At 45.1% G+C, this 23,743-nt stretch overlaps 1 protein-coding gene across 1 annotated transcript in view; it reads left to right on the top strand.

Moving 5' to 3' along the window:
* The window catches only part of GPA33 (glycoprotein A33), a 44,164-nt gene extending 20,421 nt beyond the window's left edge, over nt 1-23,743 (top strand). Inside the window, exons 4-7 of the mRNA XM_059903302.1 lie at nt 7,726-7,878; nt 20,605-20,724; nt 21,447-21,579; nt 22,102-23,743. Of these exons, the coding sequence (XP_059759285.1) occupies nt 7,726-7,878; nt 20,605-20,724; nt 21,447-21,579; nt 22,102-22,240 (545 nt within the window). The 3' untranslated portion in view covers nt 22,241-23,743. The remainder of the gene's footprint in view (nt 1-7,725; nt 7,879-20,604; nt 20,725-21,446; nt 21,580-22,101) is intronic.

The following is a 23,743-nucleotide window of genomic DNA, read 5'->3' as shown; positions in this document are numbered from 1 at the left end:
ACATAGTGGGATTGTATTTTTAATTACATAAGGTGGCTGCCTGGGTTTTTGAATCATTGTAGTGAGTCAAACAATAAAGCCCTGAATAAAGAATAACCTCCTCCTTGCACCCTACTACTAACAAGGTGGCCAAGGCTAGTACTTGTGTGTATTCTTCCACACTCTTCTCTTCTCTTTTCAACACACACACACTTCCTTTTTGTTTCTTTACTTTTCTTTAAAAAAATGACATCATATTTTAAAGATTATTCTGTAACTTTTTCTTAATATTTCATGCACATTTCTCCAGATCAATGCATACAAATCTACCTATTAATAGAATACATTGCCGTGCATGGATGTACTATGATTATTCCAGTGTCCCATACTGATGAGCATTCTCAGGCTGTTTCCATTTTTTTTTTTTTGTACCAACAATACTGACTATATATATATATATATATATATATATATATATATATATATATATATATATGTATGTATTCTTTCACTGTGTTATCTTTGTTTCTATTGGATAGATTCTTAAAAGAAGGATTTCTATTGCTTAACATCATTAGGCATCAAGGAAATACGAATTTAAAAAAGTAGAATTTCTAGGTCAAGGACTATGCCTTCATTAAACGTTACTCCATACCGGCAAATTACTTTTCCCCAAAGCAACTACTACTGTCATGAGCATTATGTGATCATGTCTGTTTTCCTATATTCTTACCAGTACTGAATATTATCAATCTTTTTAAGTTTTGTAAATTTTGTTAATTTGCTAGGTGAAAAAAAAATCAGTTCAGTCCAAGTCAGTATTTTAATTTAACATCCAATAAGCTTCACACCTCTCCTTAACTTTGTGTTGACCCCCTAAATCTTGGGGCCCAGCAGTGGAATAAGGGCTGGGTCTGTCTTCTTACTCTCCTTAGTCCACCTCCTCCCACCCCCACTTCTGGCTCCTCTGAGGTCATGGCCAAGGGAGGGAGTGTTAAAGGGAAAAAGGCAAGGCCATGTTCACCTAGCCAGGCCACTTACCATTTTCTCTTGGCTAACCCCAATCATAGCAGACATCCCACTACTGCTTCTTTTGTGGGGTGCATTAGTGGGTCCTTCAGCACCCCCCAGGGATCCACCTGACACAGGCAGTGTGCGCACCCACCGGCCAGACTCTCACATCCGCCACCCTTTTCCACCCTCCCCTGCTTATGGCAACTCCCTCCTGCTCTCCGCTGTACACTCTGGGCTCCCCTTGATCCAGCGAGCAGCTCTCTGGGACCGAGTCCCTTCAGTATGACAAGAATCAGCCTCCATCATTACCCTCCTAAAGCTTGCATCAGGGAGGGCAGATCCCTCTCACTGCTGCACTCTCCTCACCCGACCATTGCAGTCTGCTCCAGCCAGCTTCTCTGGGCAAGGGGCACGCACCATAGTCTGTCCTCAGCTACCCAGGGACATCTATAAAGCCCTTCCATCATCACGCTCCAGGAGTAGCGCTGCAGGGACTTACCGATTTCTGTCCCTCAGTGAACCTCAGCCAGGAGTGAGAGATGCCAGCTCTCAACAGCAGACAACCCCATTCTCCATGTGGGATTCTCTTGGTTCCTCCCTGGCTGGGCCTGAGTTGCGGGGAAATACCTCCTTCCCTTCCCCTAAGAGAAGGGGGGAGATGCTCATGGATCCCTATTCCTGAGAATCCTCTTTAAAGAAATCTCCTCCCAGATGAATCTCTAGCCTTCTGGGTGAGGGTAACTGTTAATCAGAGGATTTGCTCTTGGGAAGGTCACTGGGATGTTTCTCATGCCTCTCCTCAGTACTTACCATTCAGAGCCTCAACCTGAAGGTTTTAGTGGAAATTCTGAGACACAGGAGAAGCCCCCTCTGTATCCAGTTGATGTTTTCTGTTATGGATTTAGGGTCTCTTGTCTTGCACAGGTCTCCCACTACCACCTTTGAGGTTATAAAAATGAACTTAATTTTTTTTCTTATGTCTGTAAGTCTTATTTTTTATCCTTAGATTTTGTTTTATCTGGAATTTATTTTTAAACATAGGATTCTAAGGGTCTTTGTTTTCTTCCGAATGGATAGCCAATTACATCAGCATCGTTTGTTATATCAAAGAAACAACTATTTTCCCACTGGAATCCCAGCTTTGTCACATATTAAGTTCTTACATATACATGGCTGTTTTTTACTCCTTATTTTATTTATTTTCCTTTTGATTATTCCTATGCCAATATCATTTGCTTTTGATTGCAGTATGTCTGTTGTCTGTAGTCAGTGTTGAGATACACAGACATACAGACGCACGGACACACAGACACATACACACACACACACACATATATATTTAGAGTTATCAGTATTTGTGTAGTTGGCTTTTAAGGTCTGGCACTGTGTACTATCTTCTCTTACTAAACTTTTCCAAAAATTGTTGTCAGTTTTTACACATTTATTCTTTCATATTAATTTTAAAATCACTTTGCTTAGTTAAAAAAAGTTGGTTGGAATTATATTCAGTTTACATTTTAATTTGCAAAGGAATGACATTTTAATGATATTAAGGAAGATGGTATATCAGATTTTCTGACCTTCAAAATTGGTGAATCTCTAATGATAGAATTCCAGACTTTCTGTGGCCAAATGAGGATTAAGGTGTTTACTTAGTTGTATAGGAGGAGGGCAGGAAACTGCACCCATTCCATGTAACCAAATAGCCAATCTCTCTGGGTCTTCCTGCTCTGAAAACCAAAGGGATCCCTCTTAAATGGAGGGAAAACTACCATCAACTTCCAATGACCTTTGCCTGTATAGAGTTGTTATAGATAACACAAATTCACAATCATAACAGCTATCATTTATTGAGGGCCTGCTATGTGCCAGGCATCTCACTAAGTGCTTTATGGATATGATCTCATTTAACCTTTGCAATACATCTGTGAAAGTGGGTATTAACACTCATATTTAATAGAAGGGAACACTGAGACTTGAGAGGTTAAATGACCACTAGAAAGTGTCCAAGCTTTGATGGAAATCAAATCCAAAGCTCTTCACCGTTCCACCCTGTAAGTCTGCCATTCCCAACCAGCAATCCTTCCAATTCTGGATGATTCCCAAACTCTTCTAGGTTTACCTATCGGTGTACTCTCTCTTTCACTCTATGGCAGATGTAGACTTGCCAGTATGTTTAATCATGTCACAGCATTAACTTGTGTTTTTCCCTTCCTGAGCCCATGCCAGCGAAAGAAGGTTGAAGGGGCAGAGCAATGCTAGCCCTGGATGTGCCCATTGCCTTCATTTGTCCACAGGGCATGCCCATCTTGGAAACATCACTCATTGAAAACTGAGATTCTGTAATTGCTCTTCCACACTGAGGGTCTCAGCTTAGGGTCTGGGACACTGAAGCTCTGCCACCCTGTGAGGGCATGTATGTTTATTTCAGGGTTTTCATGGGGAGCTCTGATGGTCTTAGAGCTTTAGGAACATCCTCCCCTAACCTCATGCACAAGGCTGACACCACCACATTTTATCATCTTATAGCTTTTTTTTTTTTTTTTAACTTTTTGGGTTTATTTATTTATTTATTTATGGCTGTGTTGGGTCTTCGTTTCTGTGCGAGGGCTTTCTCTAGTTGCGGCAAGCGGGGGCCACTCTTCATCGCGGTGCGCGGGCCTCTCACTATCGCGGCCCCTCTTGTTGCGGAGCACAGGCTCCAGACGCGCAGGCTCAGTAATTGTGGCTCATGGGCCTAGTTGCTCCGCGGCATGTGGGATCTTCCCAGACCAGGGCTCGAACCCGTGTCCCCTGCATTGGCAGGCAGATTCTCAACCACTGCGCCACCAGGGAAGCCCTTATAGCATTTTTACAGCTGTGTTTTAGTTGCCCCAGACTAGGTGGAGTGCCATGATGTGTTTTTCTACCGGCTCCATTGAATCAGGGGAACTACCTATTTGTGGAGGGCTCCTTATGTCAAAATATCTAATGCACAGAAGGTTGTTAGAAAGAAGCCTATTTCTGCTCTGCTGTCCTGTTCTTATTCCCCGGCTACAACAACCTTAGTCCAAACACAAATAAACAAATAGCTGTGTTTGGTGATCCCTTGCCTCTTTAAAAAAATACTAATTTAAAAAAAGAAGAAGAAACAAAAAAAGAAAAACATTCACCTATATCACTGGGTTTTATATTTCTCCATGTTTTCTTCCAGATCCTATCCACATGCTTATTTATGTACGTAACTGAATTTGTAGCTTCACGACTGGCATTTTTCTCTTTTCATTCCACATCACCTAACACTTCCTGCTGTCTTAGCACTTAACTGTTCTTTAAGCTTCATGCCACTCCAGCAAGCGGACGCAGAGTCCCTCTGTCCCTGGACTGGACACTCAGGCTGTTTCCAATTTAAGCTATTATAATTAATGTTGCATCAAACCGTTTTGTGTGCATAGCGGTTAATTTTATTTGCATTAGCTCCTGGGGGAGATACTACCCAGCCAGGAAAATGAGTAATTTTCTCCTGTTTCTCGTCTGTATTCTGCACTGCTCCGTCACCCACCCCACTCCCATCCCTCCCCTTGCCCTGATTCACCCGCAGCTGAGTCCCTCACTTTGACCCACCTGGTCCTTCTCGGGCTAATTCTGTCTCCTTCTGGCTTCCCTTAAATAGCTCCCATTTTCTTCTGACAGCAAGCTGGTTGCGGGGAAGGCAGCGGGAACCCAAACAGGTGTGAATATCCCCATTTCCCCTCCCCTCTCAGGGCCAGCTGCATTTTAAGAGAGGAATTAGTTAACTCGAAGGGCAAAGGCTACAAATTTAATCCGAGATTATGCAACTCGGTGAAAAGAATGTTTTGCTTTAAAAAAAGATAATTTGGTACTATATGTTAAGAAACCCAGTAAAAATCCTTTTTTTTTTAAAGTTTTCTTTCCGAATGGCTTTGCTGCTGGGCTAATTTTAGGCAGAAGGGCTTTAATTATGTGGGTCCACCCACTCGGGCTGCGTGACCTCACAGTAAACTGACGCGAACACGGAGCTTCCGGACCGAGGGGGAGCGCGCGCCCTCTTGGTCACCGCGGGGAAACCACCTGGCCCGGGTACCTGGAACCTGGCGCCGCCGGGCAGGATGGGTCGTCTTCCCGGCCTCTGGCGCCCCCTGACGTCTGCGGCGGGAGTCGCAGGCTTTGGAGAGGCCTGGGAACCCACAGGGTCCCCGGCTCCCTCCCGTCACTCCGCCCTCTATAAATATTCAGGTAGTATCTGCATTCTGTTTTGCGAGGTGGGACGCGCCAACTGAGAATCCGAGATCCACAGGAGTCCCCGCGGGTCTCACACCCCCCCGCAGCGGGTGGAAGGGCAGTCTGAACTAGATCTGTCTGATTCAAGGTCCTAGCTGTTCTTGATGGTGGGGACTGAGGAGGGGAGCTTCAGGGAGGGGTCTGAACTGAGCGAGGGCTGGGGGTGCCTAGGATGAGGTGACCCGGGAAGGCAGTTTGGGGGCCGAGGTTAAGGGCCCTGGGAAAGGACCCTGATACATTCCTCCGTTAGGTGGGTCTCTTAGGAGATGGTTGGTCCCTTGTTTGCCATTATCTCTACTGCTGCCTCGGAGTGGATTAAGGGTTTGCTTTTAATAATTTTCCCTCAGTAAATGGTGGTATAAGAAAGCTAGTCTTGGGACTTCCCTGGTGGTCCAGTGGCTAAGACTCCACGCTCCCGATGGAGAGGGCCGGGGTTTGATCCCTGGTCGGGGAACTAGATCCCACAGGCCACAACCAAGTTTGCATGCCGGCAACTAGCATGCCACAACTGAGACCCCGTACAGCCAAATAAATAAATAAATATTAAAAACAAAACAAAAAAACCCACTACCTACTGGCAAATGGCAGCTATTGGTATTAAAAAAAAAAAAAAAAAGCTAGTCTTCGGATATGTTCAGCATGGTTTTCTGTGTTTCTCTAGGTGCTCGCTTGCCCCAGTCCCTTCTCTCTCCTTTTTGGCTTGTATTACAAAGAAACCCGGTTGTGGAAAGGCTTGGCTACCAGTCATACACATTTAGCATGACTCTGAGTCAACGTGAGACTTCGAAGGTGGTATTATATTTGTGGCCAGCTCTCTTTTTGTGGAATAAAGGCTTAGCTTCCTGGTAAAGGCGTACCTGGAAAACAAAGGTGACAGTTTTGATCGGTGGGGAGGGATATTCCTGTCCCTCTGGAGAGCTCAAGAGATAAAGCTTGGCTTAGCAACCCTGACCTGGTTCGGGTCTCCTCGGAAGTGATGCTCACTTTCTCTGTCCCCCAGGTGCCTGCTTGCTGGGTCAGCAGGGAGGACGGGAGGGCAGCTTGTGAGAGTGGCCCGCGGGTAGCAGCCTCTCCCTTCCCAGGCTGCTTCAGTCCTATGGGTCTGGGCCTGGATACCTGAGTCCTGTCCTTGAACCTGGGGCCTTTTAGGTTTAGGGACTGTCCGATTGGGGGTGGCAGTAGGAAATGCCTCTGATTTGCCCCACGCTCACCCCATGCCTGGCTGGCCCTCACTAAGATAGCAGGAGACGTGGGGCACACCCAGCCACCACCGCCAGTGTCAGAGAGGAAATATCATGGGCTGTGGCGCTAGAGGGGAGAGATGCATCCTGGGTAGCTTCTCCTGGCAACTCTGGGCCAAACAGAGATTGGAATTCACCCGCCATGCCCAGTGACCATGCACCTGTGCAGTCTAGATTGTAGAAAGGGCAGCGCTATCTACTGGGGCAAGAAAGCCATCCAAGGGGGCACATAAAGAAAGAAGCAGGAGGGACAAGCCTGCCACTGGGGAATTCCAGTAATAGTCCTCTCTACCGGGTGTCCTCCTCTTCCCACCCTCAAGGACACGACCTGAAGTCCCAGGCATACTCGATGCTTCTTGCCTCAGGGCCTTTGCACAGGCTGCTCCTTCTGCCTGGAGTGCCCTCCCCTCTCTTTCTCTGACCGCCCCCCTCCCCCAGTCACGTCTACTAATGGCTTTGTGATTGGGTCAGTGTCCCTTGTCGTGCCTGTCCTGTCTCAGCATCCTTGCCTCCTGCCTGGTCCTTGTTTGATTACTTGTCTATTGCCCCCACTGGACTCCTTGAACATGAAAACTCACTCACTATGTCATCCCCATGCCCAGCAATGACAGGCATACAGTAGGTGCCCAACAGGTTTTGTAGGACAAACCACTCTATACAGCGGTATGTTAACTAACAGTGCTGAGGGAAAGACCCTGGCTTAAGGTCTTCAGGAATTCTGGGAGATCAGGTTAGGCTTGTGAGTTGAGGGTGGCCAGCTGGTTTTGGTAACCTCCTTTCTCTGGCCTTTCCTTTTCTTGTGTCTGCTCCTTCTGGCCCCTCCATCCCCTCAGCCCTCATTCTCCACCCCGCACATAACCCTGCTACCACCAGGGGTCTCTCCTATCACCCAGTCACTTGTGGCAATTGCATTTTACCAGCAAAGCACAGGAAGACGGTAATGCTTAAGTGAAGGGAACATTCCTAAGAAGTTAGCATTGAAGGGCTTCAGAGAGAGAGGCTTTCATTGAAACCAAGGGTAGGCAAACTACAGCCAAATCCAGGCTTCAGACTGTTTTATATGGCCTGTGAGCTAAGAATGGTCTCTACATTTCTCTGCCTGTAAACAAACAAGGCAGTATGTGTGTTTGTGTGTGTGTTTGGGGTGGGGGGTGGGTATCACCAAGCCCCAACTAATTCATGGCTTCTCTTTGGCTCCTCCCCTACACAGTGCCACCCTCCAAGCCAGACTGCAGCATCGAGGGAGACACTGTGATTGGGAACAACATCCAGCTGACCTGCCAATCAAAGGAGGGCTCCCCAGCCCCTCAGTACAGCTGGAGAAGTTATGATGTCCTGCACCAGGAGCGTCAAGTCGCACCAGGTAACAGGGTCAGCGAGGAAGGCCAGCCCCCCGCCCCCCCACCCCCAAGGCTGCCCCTTTCCCTCCACCCTGCATTTGGCACTGCAATATCTTGGACCATCTCTCTAAGCAGCATTTTCTCTTAATAGCACCTACCTCATAGGTTGTTTTGAGAAATAATAACGTAGTAAATGTTAACTTGTTTTCTTTATTCCCCATAACTGAATTCTCTTGAGTAAGCAAGTATCAATAACCAGTCGGTGCAAAAGCATTGGGTGGGATTTTAGTTTTGACTATGATTATGTCCTAAAGTATACATTTAAGGCCTCAAGTCTAATTCTATGGCTCCACTTAAGGGTGGGGAATTTCCTATTCCCATCCCCTACCCAGGCAGGTCCATCTCAGACTCCCCTGGGGATCCCCATCCCCCAAACTCACCCCCATTTTATGGTCCCACCCAACTACAGGACCAGGTCTGCTGTAAGGGTCCCACATTATTAGGGAAGGAAATGGTAGGTTCTGCTATGGTTGTCAGGAGACCGGTTTTGTACAGGGCAGCTTGGTATTTGACCTTTTGGTCAGGAAACAAACTGAAAAAAAAAAAAAGAAAGGGAAAAAAAAAGAGCTGTATAAACATCCCACTGTCATTACCTTGGAGCCAACTGATGTGGGAAAACCCCGGTGGAATCCCTGGGCCCCCGTGCCCACTGGCTGCTTGGCCAGCTGCGCTCACCACTCCTGAAGATCAAGGAAGACAAGGCCTGGAAGGTCGCATTGGGTTAACTTCTGGGAGGACTTTCTGTCCAGTGTGGGTGGAAAGGAAGTGGGAGGTGGAGCTGTGGATGTAGACAACGGTTCTGAGGAGATGGGACAGGAGAGCGAGCCTTGCCGGGTGAATGCACAGACAGGGGCTCTGGGCAAACCAGGGTGAACTTCACCACTCTACTGTTCATTTGTTTGGGGGCAAAACAAGAACTTCTTAAAAGTAAAAAAGGCATTAGTAGAACCCACTCTATTCAATGTAAAGTAGAAGATGTATTGTGGATTTCAACAAGCTTCTGGTTTTGTTTACCTATTTCTGGTTGGCAAGTTTTATTGAATGTGTCAAAACCACGTGGCAGCTCTCCTCTGGCCTGTGAACAGCCCAGGGACTCCAGCAATGGTCGCAGAAGGTCAGCCATGGACACTGGTCGGTCTGACCTTCCAGCAAAGTGGGTACAGGTGGGCCCAAAGCTGAGGATTACAAGGTGGTAAATGCTGCAATAGTTTGTATCCAGTGGTGCTGGAACCCAGAGTATGAATAAAGGGGTCAAAGAAGGTTTCTTCAAGGTGGGGGCACTTGAGCTGGCAGGAGATCATGTTGGTTAGGAGCACGGCGTGGGCTTGAATCCTGGCTCTGCCACTTGTTAGCTGTGTGACCTTGGCAAGTTACTTAGCCTCTCTGTGCCTTCATTTGTACATCTATAAAAAGGGCATGAAACTAGTATTTACTTCATAGGGATGTTGTGAAGATTAAATAAAAGTACATATAAAGTACTGAGACCAGGGCCTGGTAGAATTATTAGCTGTTATCTGGGCTGGGTCCTCAAGGATGAGTAGGCCAAGCTTGGAGAACAGCACAGGAACCACACATGCAGGAAGGATGGGAGGTACCGCCATAAGAAAAGCGGCGATGAGAGATCGCGCAGGGCTTGTGCATCAGGCTAGGGAGGCTGGCCTCTGCCCTGTAGGAAACGGGCACCCCACCCACAGCTCTCCTGCCTCCATCAGGAAAGACTCCTCTGCTTGTTAGAAACCAAAGCTTAGTTTTTCAGTGATCCAGAAGAGGAGAAACCTGAGGGCATGAAAGGAGGTTAAAGGGAGATTCACTCAGTTACTTTGGAAAAGATTTATCTTGCCTCTAGATAAGATTTACTCAGAGTCAGAATTGGGACCTGGGAGTGACCCAGAAAAGCATGGTTAATGGTAATGACAACACAAGCTTGCATCTGGATGGTGCTGTGAGGTGGGAGTGGTTCTCAAAGCCTTTGGCTCCGCCCTGCCTCACGGGGCCCTAGAGAGTCTATTGTGTCTTCTTCTTCTGTGGGTCAGTCCAAACGCCTTTCTGACCTTTAAAACATTTTAAAAGTCCACAGTGGGCAATTTGGGGAGCAGAGTTCCTCAACCCTCCTACATCTAAAGACAGAATTCTCAACATTAGAGATTGCTTCCTTTGACTTGGATCAGTGGAGGCAAGCCAGCAGGAAAAAGAACAGGGAATCTGGAATCAGCAAACAAGGATTTGAGTCCTGAATTCTCCACTTCGTAGCTTAAGTCACTCACAACCTCTCTGACCCTTAATATCTTCATGTGAAAAGCTGGGACTATCATTATACTGCCTTCCCGAAAGGCTACGAAAAGAGTAAGAGGAGATCACATATGTGATAGCTCTGAACTGTCCTCGTCAGCTGAGATTCATGTACTGAAGGAGTAGTAATCTGGATATCAAGGAAGGAGGGAGGGGGGCTGGAGCACTTTAGGGGAGGATGTTGTCAAGGGTGGGCATGGGCCCTGCTCCCAGCAGCCAGGGAAGATCTTGAAGGCAGCCCGAGCTTGTTGACAAAACATGGGATCAGGGGGTGGGGTGGGGGGCAGGAAAGTTAAATCTTGTCAATTTGACATCAGTGTCTCTGGCAGACCAGGGCTTCTCTGGAGGTAAACCTCTCCCCAGCTGGAGCAGAAGGAATGTGGGAGCCCTATTGTCCTGTGCATTTCCCATCTTGACCACAAGGTGTCGCCACTGCAGCGGAAACATTCATTGTAGCCAGATTTCAGGAACTATTGGGTCCTTTCCAAAAAAGAAAAGGGGCTTGAGAGCTTCCGATCAGAATCAAAGCAGGTCTTGTGGCGATGTGTGTGCACTGGTTAATCCAAAAGTAGCTTCTAATGTCCATTGTTTGTTTTGAGAAACTGGGGCAGGATAGTGCTGACTCTGGCCTAGGATGCCACATGTTCCCACACCCTAAACAAGGCCAGGAGCTCCAAGCTGGGCTCTGATAATTGGGAAGGTCCTGGAGGAGTCTGAGGTCTTCTGCCTTCTATCTGTCTGCAATGTGCTGTGTACATTTAGCACATAGACTGAGTTTCACGTGCTAAAATAGTGGGACTCTGATAAGAGCTATACACCCCTGAAACATGCCAGGGTCATAGATCATTTCCCAGCATGCTCTTGTGTTCCTTTAAGTTGCCTCTTAAAAATATAAAAATCCAATTGGTTTAGAAAATGAGACCATTAATATCGAAACCCCCTGTTGGAGATGCCCAGTGCTCATTAGCACATCAGAAGCTCTAATTCAATGATTTCTAAACTTGCTTTGGTCGTAGACCCCTTTCTCAGTAACATATATTAACATCACATGTAAGCAGTATTCCAGAAAATGCACCGAGGTATGGAATTGCAGGATAGAAGAGGTAGCATTTTATAGAAAATGAGTAGCCAGAGAATAGCATGCTGGGTTTCAAGGGAAGAATCTGAAGAAAGTGTATGTGAAAAAGATTGGAAGGAAATAACCTCAAATCAAAGTGCTGTTATTTACAGCTGGTGATATTACAGATGATTTTTATTTTATTCTCTGCTCTTCATAGAGGCTTTCCCTGACCCTTCAAGTGAGATTAAGATCAAATTGCACTTCCATTTTGAACTCTGTAAAACACCCTGTAATCACCATTGTTTCATGTCTGTCTTCTCTTATATACTGGAAACGCCAAGAGGACAGGGACCCTCATCATCTTGTTTTGAGCTGATGTGATGAGCATATAAACATTGGACTGAATTGAAGTAATAGTTTTATGTCATAAATTCTTGTATAATATGTATATATTTTTGTAATGAGTGTAATGTAATACATGTATAAATTCTTGTAATGAGCATCCAGTACTTTTATAATTTTTTTCTTTCCTTTTTAAAAATTTTTATTTTATATTAGAGTATAGTTGATTTACAATGTTGTGTTAGTTTCAGGTGTACAGCAAAGTGATTCAGTTTTACATGTATATATAGCTATTCTTTTTTCAGATTCTTTTCCCATTTAGGTTATTATAGAATATTGAGTAGAGTTCCCTGTGCTATACAGTATGTCCTTGTTGATTATCTATTTTATATACAGTAGTGTGTATATGTCAATCCCAAACTCCCAATTTATCCCTCCCCCTGCCACCTTTCCCCTTTGGTAACCATAAGTGTTTCTAAGTCTGTGAGTCTGTTTCTGTTTTGTAAATAAGTTCATTTGTATCATTTTTTTAGATTCCACTTATAAGTGATATCACATACTATTTGTCTTTACCTGACTTACTTCACCTAGTATGATAATCTCTAGGTTCATCCATGTTACTACGAATGGCATTATTTCATTCTTTTTTATGGCTGAGTAATATTCCATTGTATATATGTACTACATCTTCTTTATTCATTCATCTGTTGATGGACATTTAGGTTGCTTCCATGTCTTGGTTGTTGTAAATAGTGCTGCAATGGACACTGGGGTGCATGTATCTTTTCAAAGTATGGTTTTCTTCAGATACATGCCCAGGAGTGGGATTGCTGGATCATATGGTAGCTCTATTTTCAGTTTTTTAAGGAACCTCCATACTGTTCTCCCTAGTAGCTGTACCAATTTACATTCCCACAAACAGTGTAGGAGGGTTCCCTTTTCTCCACACCCTCTCCAGTATTTATTGTTTGTTGACTTTTTGATGCCAGCCATTCTGACTGGAGTGAGGTGATACCTCATTGTAGCTATGATTTGCATTTCTTTGATAATTAGTGACATGGAGCATCTTTTCATGTGCTTTTTGGACATCTGTATGTCTTCTTTGGAGAAATGTCTATTTAGATCTTCTGCCAATTTTTTTGATTGGGTTGTTTGTTTTTTTACATAGAGCTGCATGAGCTGTTTGTATATTTTGGAGATTAATCCCATGTCAGTTGCTTCTTTTGCAAATATTTTCTCCCACTCTGTGGGTTGTCTCTTCATTTTGTTTATGGTTCCCTTTGCTGTGCAAAATCTTTTAAGTTTAATTAGGTCCCATTTATTTATTTTTGGTTTTATTTTCATTACTGTAGGAGGTGGATCCAAAAAGATATTTCTGTGATTTATGTCAAACACAGTTCTGCCTATATTTTCCTCTAAGAGTTTTATAGTGTCCAGTCTTACATTGAGGTCTTTAATCCATTCTGAGTTTATTTTTGTGTATGGTGTTAGAGAATGTTACGATTTCATTCTTTTACATGTGGCTGTCCAGTTTTCCCAGAACCACTTATTGAAGAGATTGTCTTTTCTCCATTGTATATTCTTGCCTCCTTTGTCATAGATTAATTGACCATAGATGAGTGAGTTTATTTCTGGGCTTTGTGTCCTCTTCCATCGATCTAAAAGTCTGTCTTTGTGCCAGTACCATACTGTTTTGATTACTGTAGCTTTGTAGTCTAAAGTCAGGGAGCCTGATTCCTCCAGCTCTGTTTTTCATTCTGAGGATTGCTTTGGCTATTTGGGATCTTTTGTGTTTTCATACAAACTTTAAGATTTTTTGTTCTAGATCTGCAAAAAATGCTATTGGTAATTTGATAGGCTTTGCATTGAATCTCTAGATTGCCTTGGGGAGTATAGTTATTTTGACAATATTGATTCTTCCAATCCAGGAACATGGTATATCTTTCCATCTGTTTGTGTCATCTTCAATTTTTTCATCAGTGTCTTATAGTTTTCATAATACAGGTCTTTTGCCTCCTTAGGTAGGTTTATTCCTAGGTATTTTGTTCTTTTTGATGTAATGGTAAATGGGACTGTTCCTTAATTTCTCTTTTGGATCTTTCATTGTTAGTGTATAGGAATGCAAGAGATTTCTCTGTGTTAATTTTGTACCCTACAACTTTACCAAATTCATTGATGAGCTCTAGTAATTTTCTGGTAGCATCTTTAGGATTTTCCATGTATAGTATCATGTCATCTGCAAACAGTGACAGTTTTACTTCTTCTTTTCCAATTTGGATTCCTTTTCTTCTCTGATTACCATGGCTTCCAAAACTATGTTGAATAAAAGTGGCAAGAGCAGACATCCTTGTCTTGTTCTTGATCTTAGAGGAAATGATTTCAGCTTTTCACTGTTGAGTATGATGTTAGCTGTGGGTTTATTATATACGGTCTTTATTATGTTGAGGTATGTTTCCTCTATGCCCACTTTCTGGAGAGTTTTTATCATAAATCGGTGTTGAATTTTGTCAAAAGCTTTTTCTGCATCTATTGGGATGATCGTATAGTTTTTATTTTTCAATTTGTCAACGTGGAGTATCACACTGACTGATTTGTGGATACTGAAAAATCCTTGCATCCCTGGGATAAATCCCACTTGATCATGGTGTATGATCCTTTTAATGTATTATTGGATTTGGCTTGCTAGTATTTTCTTGAGGATTTTTGCATCTATGTTCATCAGTGATATTGGCCTGTAATTTTCTTTTTCTGTGGTATCTTTGACTGGTTTTGGTATCAGGGTGATGGTGGCCTCATAGAATGAGTTTGGGAATATTCCTTCCTCTGCCATTTTTTGGAAGAGTTTCAGAAGGATAGGTGTTAACTCTTCTCTAAATGTTTGATAGAATTCACCTGTGAAGCCCTCTGGTACTGGAATTTTGTTTGTTGAGAGTGTTTTAATCATAGTTTCAATTACAGTCTTGTGATTGGTCTGTTTATATTTTCTATTTCTTCCTGGTTCAGTCTCGGGAGGTTGTGCTTTTCTAAGAATTTGTCCATTTCTTCCAGGTTGTCCATTTTATTGGCATATAGCTGCTTGTAGTAATCTCTCATGATCCTTTGTATTTCTGCAGTGTCAGTTGTTACTTCTCCTTTTTCATTTCTAATTTTATTGATTTGAGCCCTCTCCCTTTTTTTTCTTGATGAGTCTGACTAAAGGTTTATCAATTTTGTTTATCTTTTCAAAGAACCAGCTTTTAGTTTCACTTTTCTATTGTTTTCTTCATCTGTATTTCATTTATTTCTGCTCTGATCTTTATGATTTCTTTCCTTCTACTAAGTTTAGGTTTTTTTCATTCTTCTTTCTCTAGTTGTTTTAGGTGTAAGGTTAGGTGGTTTATTTGAGATTTTTCTTGTTTCCTGAGGTAAGATTGTGTTGCTATAAACTTCTCTCTTAGAACTGCTTTTGCTGGGTCCCATAGGTTTTGAATCATCATGTTTTCATTTTCACTTATCTCTAAGTATTTTTGATTTCCTCAGTGATCCATTGGCTGTTTAGTAGCATATTGTTTAGCCTCCATGTGTTTCTGTTTTTTACAGTTTTTTTCTTGTAGTTGATTTCTAATCTCGTACTGTTGTGGTCAGAAAAGATGCTTGATATGATTTCAATTTTCTTAAATTTACCGAGGCTGTCTTTGTGGCCCAGCATGTGATCTATCCTGGAGAATGTTCCATGTGCACTTGAGAAGAATGTGTATTCTGTTGCTTTTGGATCAATGCTCTATAAATATCAATTAAGCCTATCTGGTCTAATGTGACATTTGAGGCCTGTGTTTCGTTATTGATTTTCTGTCTGGATGATCTGTCCATTGATGTAAGTGTGATGTTAAAGTCACCTACTATTATTGTGTTACTGTTGATTTCTCCTTTTACGGCTGTTAACATTTGCCTTATGTATTGAGGTGCTCCTATGTTGGGTGGATATATATTTACAATTATTATAGCTTCTTCTTGGATTGATCCCTTGATCATTATGTAGTGTCCTTCTTTGTCTCTTGTAACAGTCTTTATTTTAAAGTCTATGTTGTCTGATATGAGTATTGCTACTCCAGCTGTCTTTTGATTTCCATTTGCATGGAATATCTTTTTCCATCCCCTCACTTTCAGTCTGTATGTGTCTCTAGATATGAAGTATGTCTCTTGTAGACAGCATATATACGGGTCTTGTTTTTGTATCCATTCAGCCAGTCTATGTCTTTTGCTTGGAGCATTTAATCCATTTATGTTTAAGATATTTATCAATATGTATGTTCTCATTGCCATTTTGTTAATTGTTTTGTATTTGTTTTTGTAGGTCTTTTTTTCCCCCTTAGTCTTTTGTTCACTTCTCTTGTGATTTGATAACTCACTTTAGTGTTCTGTTTGGATTCCTATTTCTTTTTTTTGTGTGTGTATCTATTGTAGATTTTCAGTTTGCAGTTATCAGGAGGTTTTTTTTTTAAATGATTTTTTTTTTTTTTTTGATGTGGACCATTTCTAAAGCCTTCATTGAATATGTCACAACACTGCATCTATTCTATGCCTTGGCCCTTTGGCCGTGAGGCATGTCGGATCCCAGTCCTCCCACCAGGGACTGAACTCACACCCCCCACATTGGAAGGCAAAGTCCCAACCACTGGACCACCAGGGAAGTCCCTATCATGAGGTTTTGATATAGCAGACTATACATATACAAGATTGTTTTAAGTTGCTGGTCTTTTGATTTCAAATGCATTTCCAATATCCTGCATTTGTACTCTTCTCTTCTCATGATTAGTGGTTTTGATATCATATTTGTGTATGGATGATTTCCTACCTTTAATGTATGTTTACCTTTACTGGTGAGTTTTTCCATTTGTAATTTTCTTGTTTCTAGTTATGGTCTTTTCTTTTCTGCCCAGAGAAGTTCCTTTAGCTTTGTTGTAAACCTGGTTTGGTGATGCTGAATTCTCTTAGCTTTTGCTTGTCTGTAAGGCTTTTGATTTCTCCATCGAATCTGAACAAGAGCCTTGCTGGGTAGAGTATTCTTGTTTGTAGGTTTTCCCCTTTCATCACTTTAAATATATTATGCCACTCCCTTCTGGCCTGCGGAGTTTTGGCTGAAAAATCAGCTGAAACCTTATGGAGATTCCCTTGTATGTTACCTGTTGCTCTTCCCTTGTTGCTTTTAATATTTTCTCTTTGTCTTTAATTTTTGTCAGTTTGATTAATATGTGTCTTGACATGTTCCTTCTTGGGTTTTGTCAGTCACTGTTAGACTGAGGAACAAGTCCTGAGAGCGGGTGAGGGGATTAAGAAGAGACGGGGTCAGGAGGGTGGTGTACAAGCACATACACACTTTATTTCCCATCAGAACTCTTTTTATAGATTGCAGTAGGCAATACATGTTTTTGTTAAAATCACAAGACAGAATCATCAGACAGTATTTCCTTAATGTTGAAGTTATAGTACAAAACATTCTGCGAACCAGAATATAAACATGCGTGAGAACAGACTGTGATTACCAAAATATGCCAAGGACAAACTATAGTTAGAGAAACCGCAAGCAACCTCACGGTCCAAGACTCATATCTTCTCTAATAACTCTTTCGGGTCCTGTCAGGAATTAAGCAGGACTTTGCCATGCTTTAAGCTGCAAGGACTGTGTCAGCTTGCAGCTGGTTCCCGACAGGGTTTATCCTGTATGGGGCTCTCTGCACTTCCTGGACTTGGTTGAATGTTTCCTTTCCCATTTTAGGGTAGTTTTCAGCTATTATCTCTTCAAATAGTTTTTATGGCCCTTTCTCTCTCTCTTCTCCTTCTGGGACCCCTCTAATGCAAATGTTGGTGTTTCTAATGTTGTCCCAGAGGTCTCTTAAACTGTCCTCATTTCTTTTCATTCTTTTTTCTTTATTCTGTTCCATGGCAGAGATTTCCACCATTCTGTCTTCCAGCTCACTTATCCATTCTTCTGCCTCAATTATTCTGTTATTAATTCCTTCTAGTGTATTTTTCATTTCAGTTATTGCATTATTCATGTCTGTTTGTTTGTTCTGTATATCTTCTAGCTCTTTGTTAATCATTTCTTGTATCTTCTTGGTCTGTACCTCCATTCTTTTTCTGAAATCTTGGATTGTCTTTACTCTCATTACTCTAAATTCTTCTTCAGGTAGACCTCCTATTTCTACTTTACTTAGTTGTTCTTCTGGGGTTTTATCTTGCTACTTCATCTGAAACATATTCCTTTGCCATTTCCATTCCCTAGGCTGCGTGGTTGTAGTTCCTTTTGCTTCCAGTGTCTGCCCCCTGGTGGATGAGGATGTTCTAGAGGTTTGTGCAGGCTTCCTGGTGGGAGGGACTGGTTCCTGCCCACTGGTGAGTGGAACTGTGTCTTGTCCCTCTGGTGAACAAGGCTGTGTCAAAGGGTGTGTTTAGAGGTTGCTGTGGGCTCAGGAAGATTTTAGGAAGCCTGTGTGCTGATGGGTGGGGCTGTGTGCCTGCCCTGTTGGTTGTTTGGTCTGAGGCGTCCCAGCACTGGAGCCTACATGCTGTTGGGTGGGGCTGGGTCTTGGTGACAAAATGGCGACCTCCAGGAGAGCTCATACCAATGAGTACTCCCCAGTACCTCTGCCACCAGTGCTTGTCCCCACAGTGAGCCATTTCCACCCCCCACTTTCCCAGGAGACATCCCCCCACCCCCCATCAAGACCAGCAGGTATGTCTGGTCAAGGCCCCTATGAAATCACTGCTTTTTCCCTGGGTCCCAGTTCACACGAGACCTGTGCACACTCTCCAAAAGTGGCATTTCTATTTTCCCCAGTCCTATGGAGTTCCTGCAATCAAACCCCACTGGCCTTCAAAGCCAAGTGCTCTGGGGCCTCCTCCTCCTGATGCCAGACCCCCAGGCTGGAAAGCATGATGTGGGGCTCAGAACTCACTCCTGTGGGAGAACCTCATCTTGTTGTGGCTTCTTCTTTGTCTATGGTTGTAGAATATCTTTTTTGGTAAGTTCCAGTCTTTTTTGTTGATGGTTATTCAGCAGTTAGTTGTGATTTCGGTGTTTTTGTGAGAGAAGTTGAGCTCAAGTCCTTCTACTCTCCCATCTTGTCTCCAACCAGAAGCCCAATTTCTTTCATACCATAGCTGTGGATATGTGGATAAGCACACCTTTGGGTGTGTCTTCTCAGACCAGTTCCCATAAAATGTGAGTCTGTACTTGGCAGTTCCACAGGCTCAGCAGTGTAAGATAGGTTTGTTGGTCGCCCCATCAAATATGGAACTTTGTTCACGAAGTTTCTTGGTTAGGGAGCCCTCATCCTGAAAATAAATGGTGTGTTTCTGTACGATGCTAGCCTTTAAAATCACACAGCTTGTTCCTGCAGGTGGTGCTGCAGGACACCTGGATCCACGTCCTCCTCTGTGGTGTGCTTTTGGCGACCACAACAGGGCACTTACTCATAAACTGTGTTTCTTCTTCATCTATGATCTGGAAGGTTCTGGAAGGCTCTTCTCCTTATCACCCTCTCTGTTCTGTTTTCTATAATTTTTTTAAAGTAAGTTGTCAACTTCTCCAGGGAGTTCTAGACCTAAAATGGAATTTTTGTTACTGTTTTGTCATTTCTTAATTTTGTGACCTTGGGCAAGTCACTTGACTTCTCTAAGCCTCCAGTTACCGCTATGATATTGGAGATAGAAATATTTGTTCCATCTACCATACAAGATTGTTGGAAGAATCAGAGGACATTGTATTTGAAGAAGCACATCCAGACAAGAAAAATCCACACCGAGATACAATCTTGCAACAGAGTGGAATTGGGCAGGGAAAGGATTGGACACCAGGCGAACTGGCAAGAGGTTAAGCTGGAGTGATTTCCAGGGCCAGATCTGTAATGTCACATCCATATTAAGAAGCCTGGACTTGTTATTGAAGATGATGGGCTGCCTCTGAAATGTCTGAACAGGACAGTGGCTGGATCCTATTTTCAGTTTAGAACATCTCCTCTGGATGAAGTGTAACCACCTGGTGATAGTGGGGTAGGCAGGCGCTGCAGCAAATGAGAGGACAAAGGTCTCTAACTCTTCTCTCCAAACAGCAGTTATGACAGAGTATCTTTGAGGACAGGACATAAAAATTTGTCTAAGCATAAAGCTCTCCATTTCAAGGTGAAGAAATCCATAGGATCATAGATTTAGCAGGAAGGTTTCTCATGAGGACATCTGGACCATTGCCCTGAATTCAGGAGAATCAGGTGCTTTCCCTCCCACTTCCAGATGAGGCAGCTATGGGTCACAGAAGTTAAATGGCTTACTTAAGTGGTGGAAGAGGAAGAAGAAGAGTCTAGACTGACAGCCTGCCTCCTCCCTGCCTCACCACACACACACACACACACACACAGACACCCATACAAATACCACATACACTCACACACACCACTCATGGCAGAGAAATCCAGAGGTCAGAGTTCTTGAAGTTCTAAAGCCTTCTTTCACATGAGTCCAAGCTAAGGAATTCTGTTTCTGAAGATTATAAAAGTGGTTATAATTATATGGTCTAATTAGAAGGCATTTCCACACAATGTATAATGTATATTATGTTTCCTGAAGACTTACTATACATCAGGCATTTGGTTGTGGGTTTGTATTTGTTAGTACTTCATTTTATGTTCACAACTACTCTGTGAGCCAGGCACTATTATTATTTTATTTATAAATAAAGAAACAGGTTCAATGAAGCTAAGTTCCTTGCCCAAAGTCACAAAGTTAATAAGTGGCAGAACCAGGCTTCAAACCCAGGATGCCTGCCTGAATTCTAAGCACTTCAGAATTGTGCAGCCTGCCTGGTTTAATCTTCCTGCAGCCCTAGAGGAAGATATTTTCTCCATATTACAGATGAGGCTTGGACACATTCAGTGGCGGTGCTTGTATCTGCCTAGGATTTCCCTAGCCGTTTCGCTCTACTCTGGTGGCCCGTCTCCTCAGCCTGACTCTTCTTCTTTCCCAGTCACAGGAAAGATCTTCTCTCTGAAGAACATCTCCACAGAAATGTCGGGTTACTACATCTGCACCTCCAGCAATGATGTAGGGACGGAGTCCTGCAACATCACTGTGGCTGTCAGACCTCGTAAGAGCAGTCTGGGGAGGAAGGGAGGACGAATGCCAGAGATGACTGGCTGGTGGTCCAGAGTCAGCTGACAGGGACCAACATGGAGGTGAACTGGGCAGCCTCTTTGGGGTCTCCCATTGGCAGGGTGGCTGAGGTGACGGCCAGATGATCCTGCCCCAGGCTCCCCTCATCTGGAGGCCAGTCCAGTTCCCTAGGTTCTTTGGAAATAGTGCCTAAGACTGGCTTCTGGAGACCTGCTTAGTCCTGCCTGCCCTTAGTATCGCTCAGGGGGCAAGGGGGAAGTGCCCAGACTGGGCTGCCACAGAGTCAGGACCCCATCCTTTTGGGTGGGATACCCTGATGATCTTGGGGATGAACTAGAGTAGGAGCTGGCATGACTGACACCCGAGGACTTTTTTGGAGCCTGTTGGCTCCAAATCTGTTGGCCATCTGTCCTTGTCAACGCTTCCATCCTGAAGAGTATCCCCCTTGTCTGGTCACATTCCCACGAGGCTGTGACTTTCATGGAAGCTACCAGCAGCAGGCAGCGCGGCCACCTGGGCTGGGAGGAGGACTGGGGCCGCTCAGAGCCCGGGAGGGACCGCCTCCCGCCTCCCAGACGCCTGCTGCTGTGCTTCGTCATCCCCGGCGTGCTCGCCACCCGGAGCCTCGGCTCGTGTTGGGGGCTCGCGCTGGGGACCGGGGTTGGGGCTCAGGACGTGCGGCTCTGTTTCTCGCAGCCTCCATGAATGTGGCCCTGTACGCGGGCATCGCGGGGGGCGTGGCCGCGGCGCTCATCATCATCGGCATCGTCGTCTACTGCTGCTGCCGCCGGGAGACCGGCAAGGCTGAGGATGCGGAGGTCACGCGGCCGTGAGTGTCGGGGGTGGGCAGCCTGTTGGCAAGGGTCTCGGCACATTGGGAAGATGCACCCCAGCTCCTCACAGCCTCTTCCACTCATAACACCCCAGGGGGCAGCTGGGAACAAGAAAAAATAACTTTTATCAGCCCCGTATTATAGCTGAGGAAAGAGTAAGTGATTCACCCAAATCCTGAAGTGGCACTGCAGTCCGGAACTTGACTGCAAGGCCCGTAGTTCTCCAGTCTCTGATCTCAGGGTGGGGCTTCCGGTGGGTGCCCAGGGCCGGGGTAGGGGGGTGCGGAGGCTTCGTAACGGGCCGCTCCCTGCTCCCCTCGCAGAGCCAGCCTGTTCCCATAAGGCCCTCAGCTCAAGTCCGTGCCTCCCTGCTTCCGCTCTGAGCCCAGTGTCCCTTTGCCGCTGGACGGGCGGCGATGGGGCATCTGATGGCTGTCGCATGGGGCGCACTAGGCCCAGCTCCCTCAGGTCTGAGTGAGTGAGGGCAAACCCTTCCCCTCTGTCCTCACCGCCTGCAGGAATCGGGCGGGCTACCAGGAGCCGCCAGAGCAGCTGACAGAGCTTTCCAGAAGACAGGAAGAGGAGGGCGAGGATGACTACAGGAATGAAGACCAGAGGGGCCCCAGCCGAGAGCCCCTTGACCAGGCTGGCCGATGACCAGGGCCTGCTGCAGGATGGGGTCAGGGGGAGCATTAGGGGGTCATGCCCCTGCCTCCATGCCTCCCCTCTCCTTTCCAAGCCCCACTTTCCTGACCCTCCGTCCCAGTCATTGATGGGATGCTTCTTCCCCCATGTCGGCTGCTGGAGGACTTGGCTTGGCCTGGACAAGATCTCACTTGTGACTGAGCTTGTCAAGGGCCCTCACCTTCGAAGCTGCCCTCGCACTGCTACGCCCGGCCCAGGGCCCCACCCTCACCCTGGACCAGGCGGCAGCCTCCACCTCCCCAAGGTGCTCCTGCTGCATGGGGGCGACACCAGCCTCGGGAGAGCCGGAGTGGTCCTCTCCACCTGTGTGCCTAGCACCCAGGGCAACGACTCCTGGCAGAGGTTTTGTGCACAATACATTTTTGTTGAATGAATGAAAGAATAAATGAGTATGTAAAGGAGTCCCTTCATTCATGCAACTTTGGTGCTTTGGACCCACGTTGGCCTGGCCTCAAGCTCCCTTTCCAGCCGCATCTCCCACAGCTTTCCTGAACTTTCCAGATGCTCCCTGCAAGGGCCACCCCAGCTCCCACTGCACACTCCCTCATGGGGCTTTGCTTTCTCTGTTTGGCTGGGAATGCCTACGCAGCTCCCATCTCTGCCTGTCAAATCCTACCTGTGCCTCCAGGCCCATCTCAGATCCCAGCGAATTCTAATCTCCCACACAGATGGGGACAGTCTTGTTACTCTGTCCCACGCCCATCACGGGCCACATGGCACAGTTGTCTGAGCATGTCTCTCCCCCTGTGTTACAGTGTGAGCTCCAGGGGGCAGGACATGGGCCTCACTCCCTCTGCTTTCCCCAGAGCCCTCGCAGCCGGCAGCCCTCCTAGCGGGTTCTCAATCCAGCTTAACTGAGGAAACTACTTTGGCAGGTTGGGCCTTCCGCTCTCTGGTCTCCCTGATGGGATTGTGGACACAAAAGATGACTCCCACCCAAACCGACTTGCTAGTTTCATGATTTAAGTGGGAGATAATTTAAATGAACACACACCCATGTGAGCACACACACAGGAGCTACTTTGCAGCTGGTCCTGGATTCTCAGATCATAGTGATTCCTCTCAAGACCAGAGTAACTGACGTGTCCGCCTCTGTTTCCTGATACCTAACCCCTGCCCTGACCTTGCCCGTACCCGACTTGGCTGGGCTGCCGGCTCTGCTTTGCTGGCTGGGCTGTCCTGCTGCCCCTTCCACAGCCTCTCCTCTGTTGGTCGATTATTTCTTCTGCTCCTAAGAGCTCAGGCAGTGTCCTGGCTGCTTGGGTCTTGTGACCCAGTGGCCGGTCTCACCCAAATGCAATTTACTAGTAAGTAAACACTGTCATTTTTTCCTGGATGATTAGAAAAGCAATTCTGTAAATCTGTTGTCCATCTGTGATTTTTAAAAATATATTTTTTATATATTTTGTTAAATTCTTTGCTTCATAAAGAATGCCGTCAGTAATAATAAAATTG

Source organism: Balaenoptera ricei, chromosome 1 (genome assembly GCF_028023285.1).
Source record: "Balaenoptera ricei isolate mBalRic1 chromosome 1, mBalRic1.hap2, whole genome shotgun sequence".
Taxonomy (NCBI): Eukaryota; Metazoa; Chordata; class Mammalia; order Artiodactyla; family Balaenopteridae; genus Balaenoptera; species Balaenoptera ricei.
The sequence above is the reverse complement of the archived record's forward strand: the minus strand, read 5'-3'. Positions and strand labels throughout refer to the sequence as shown.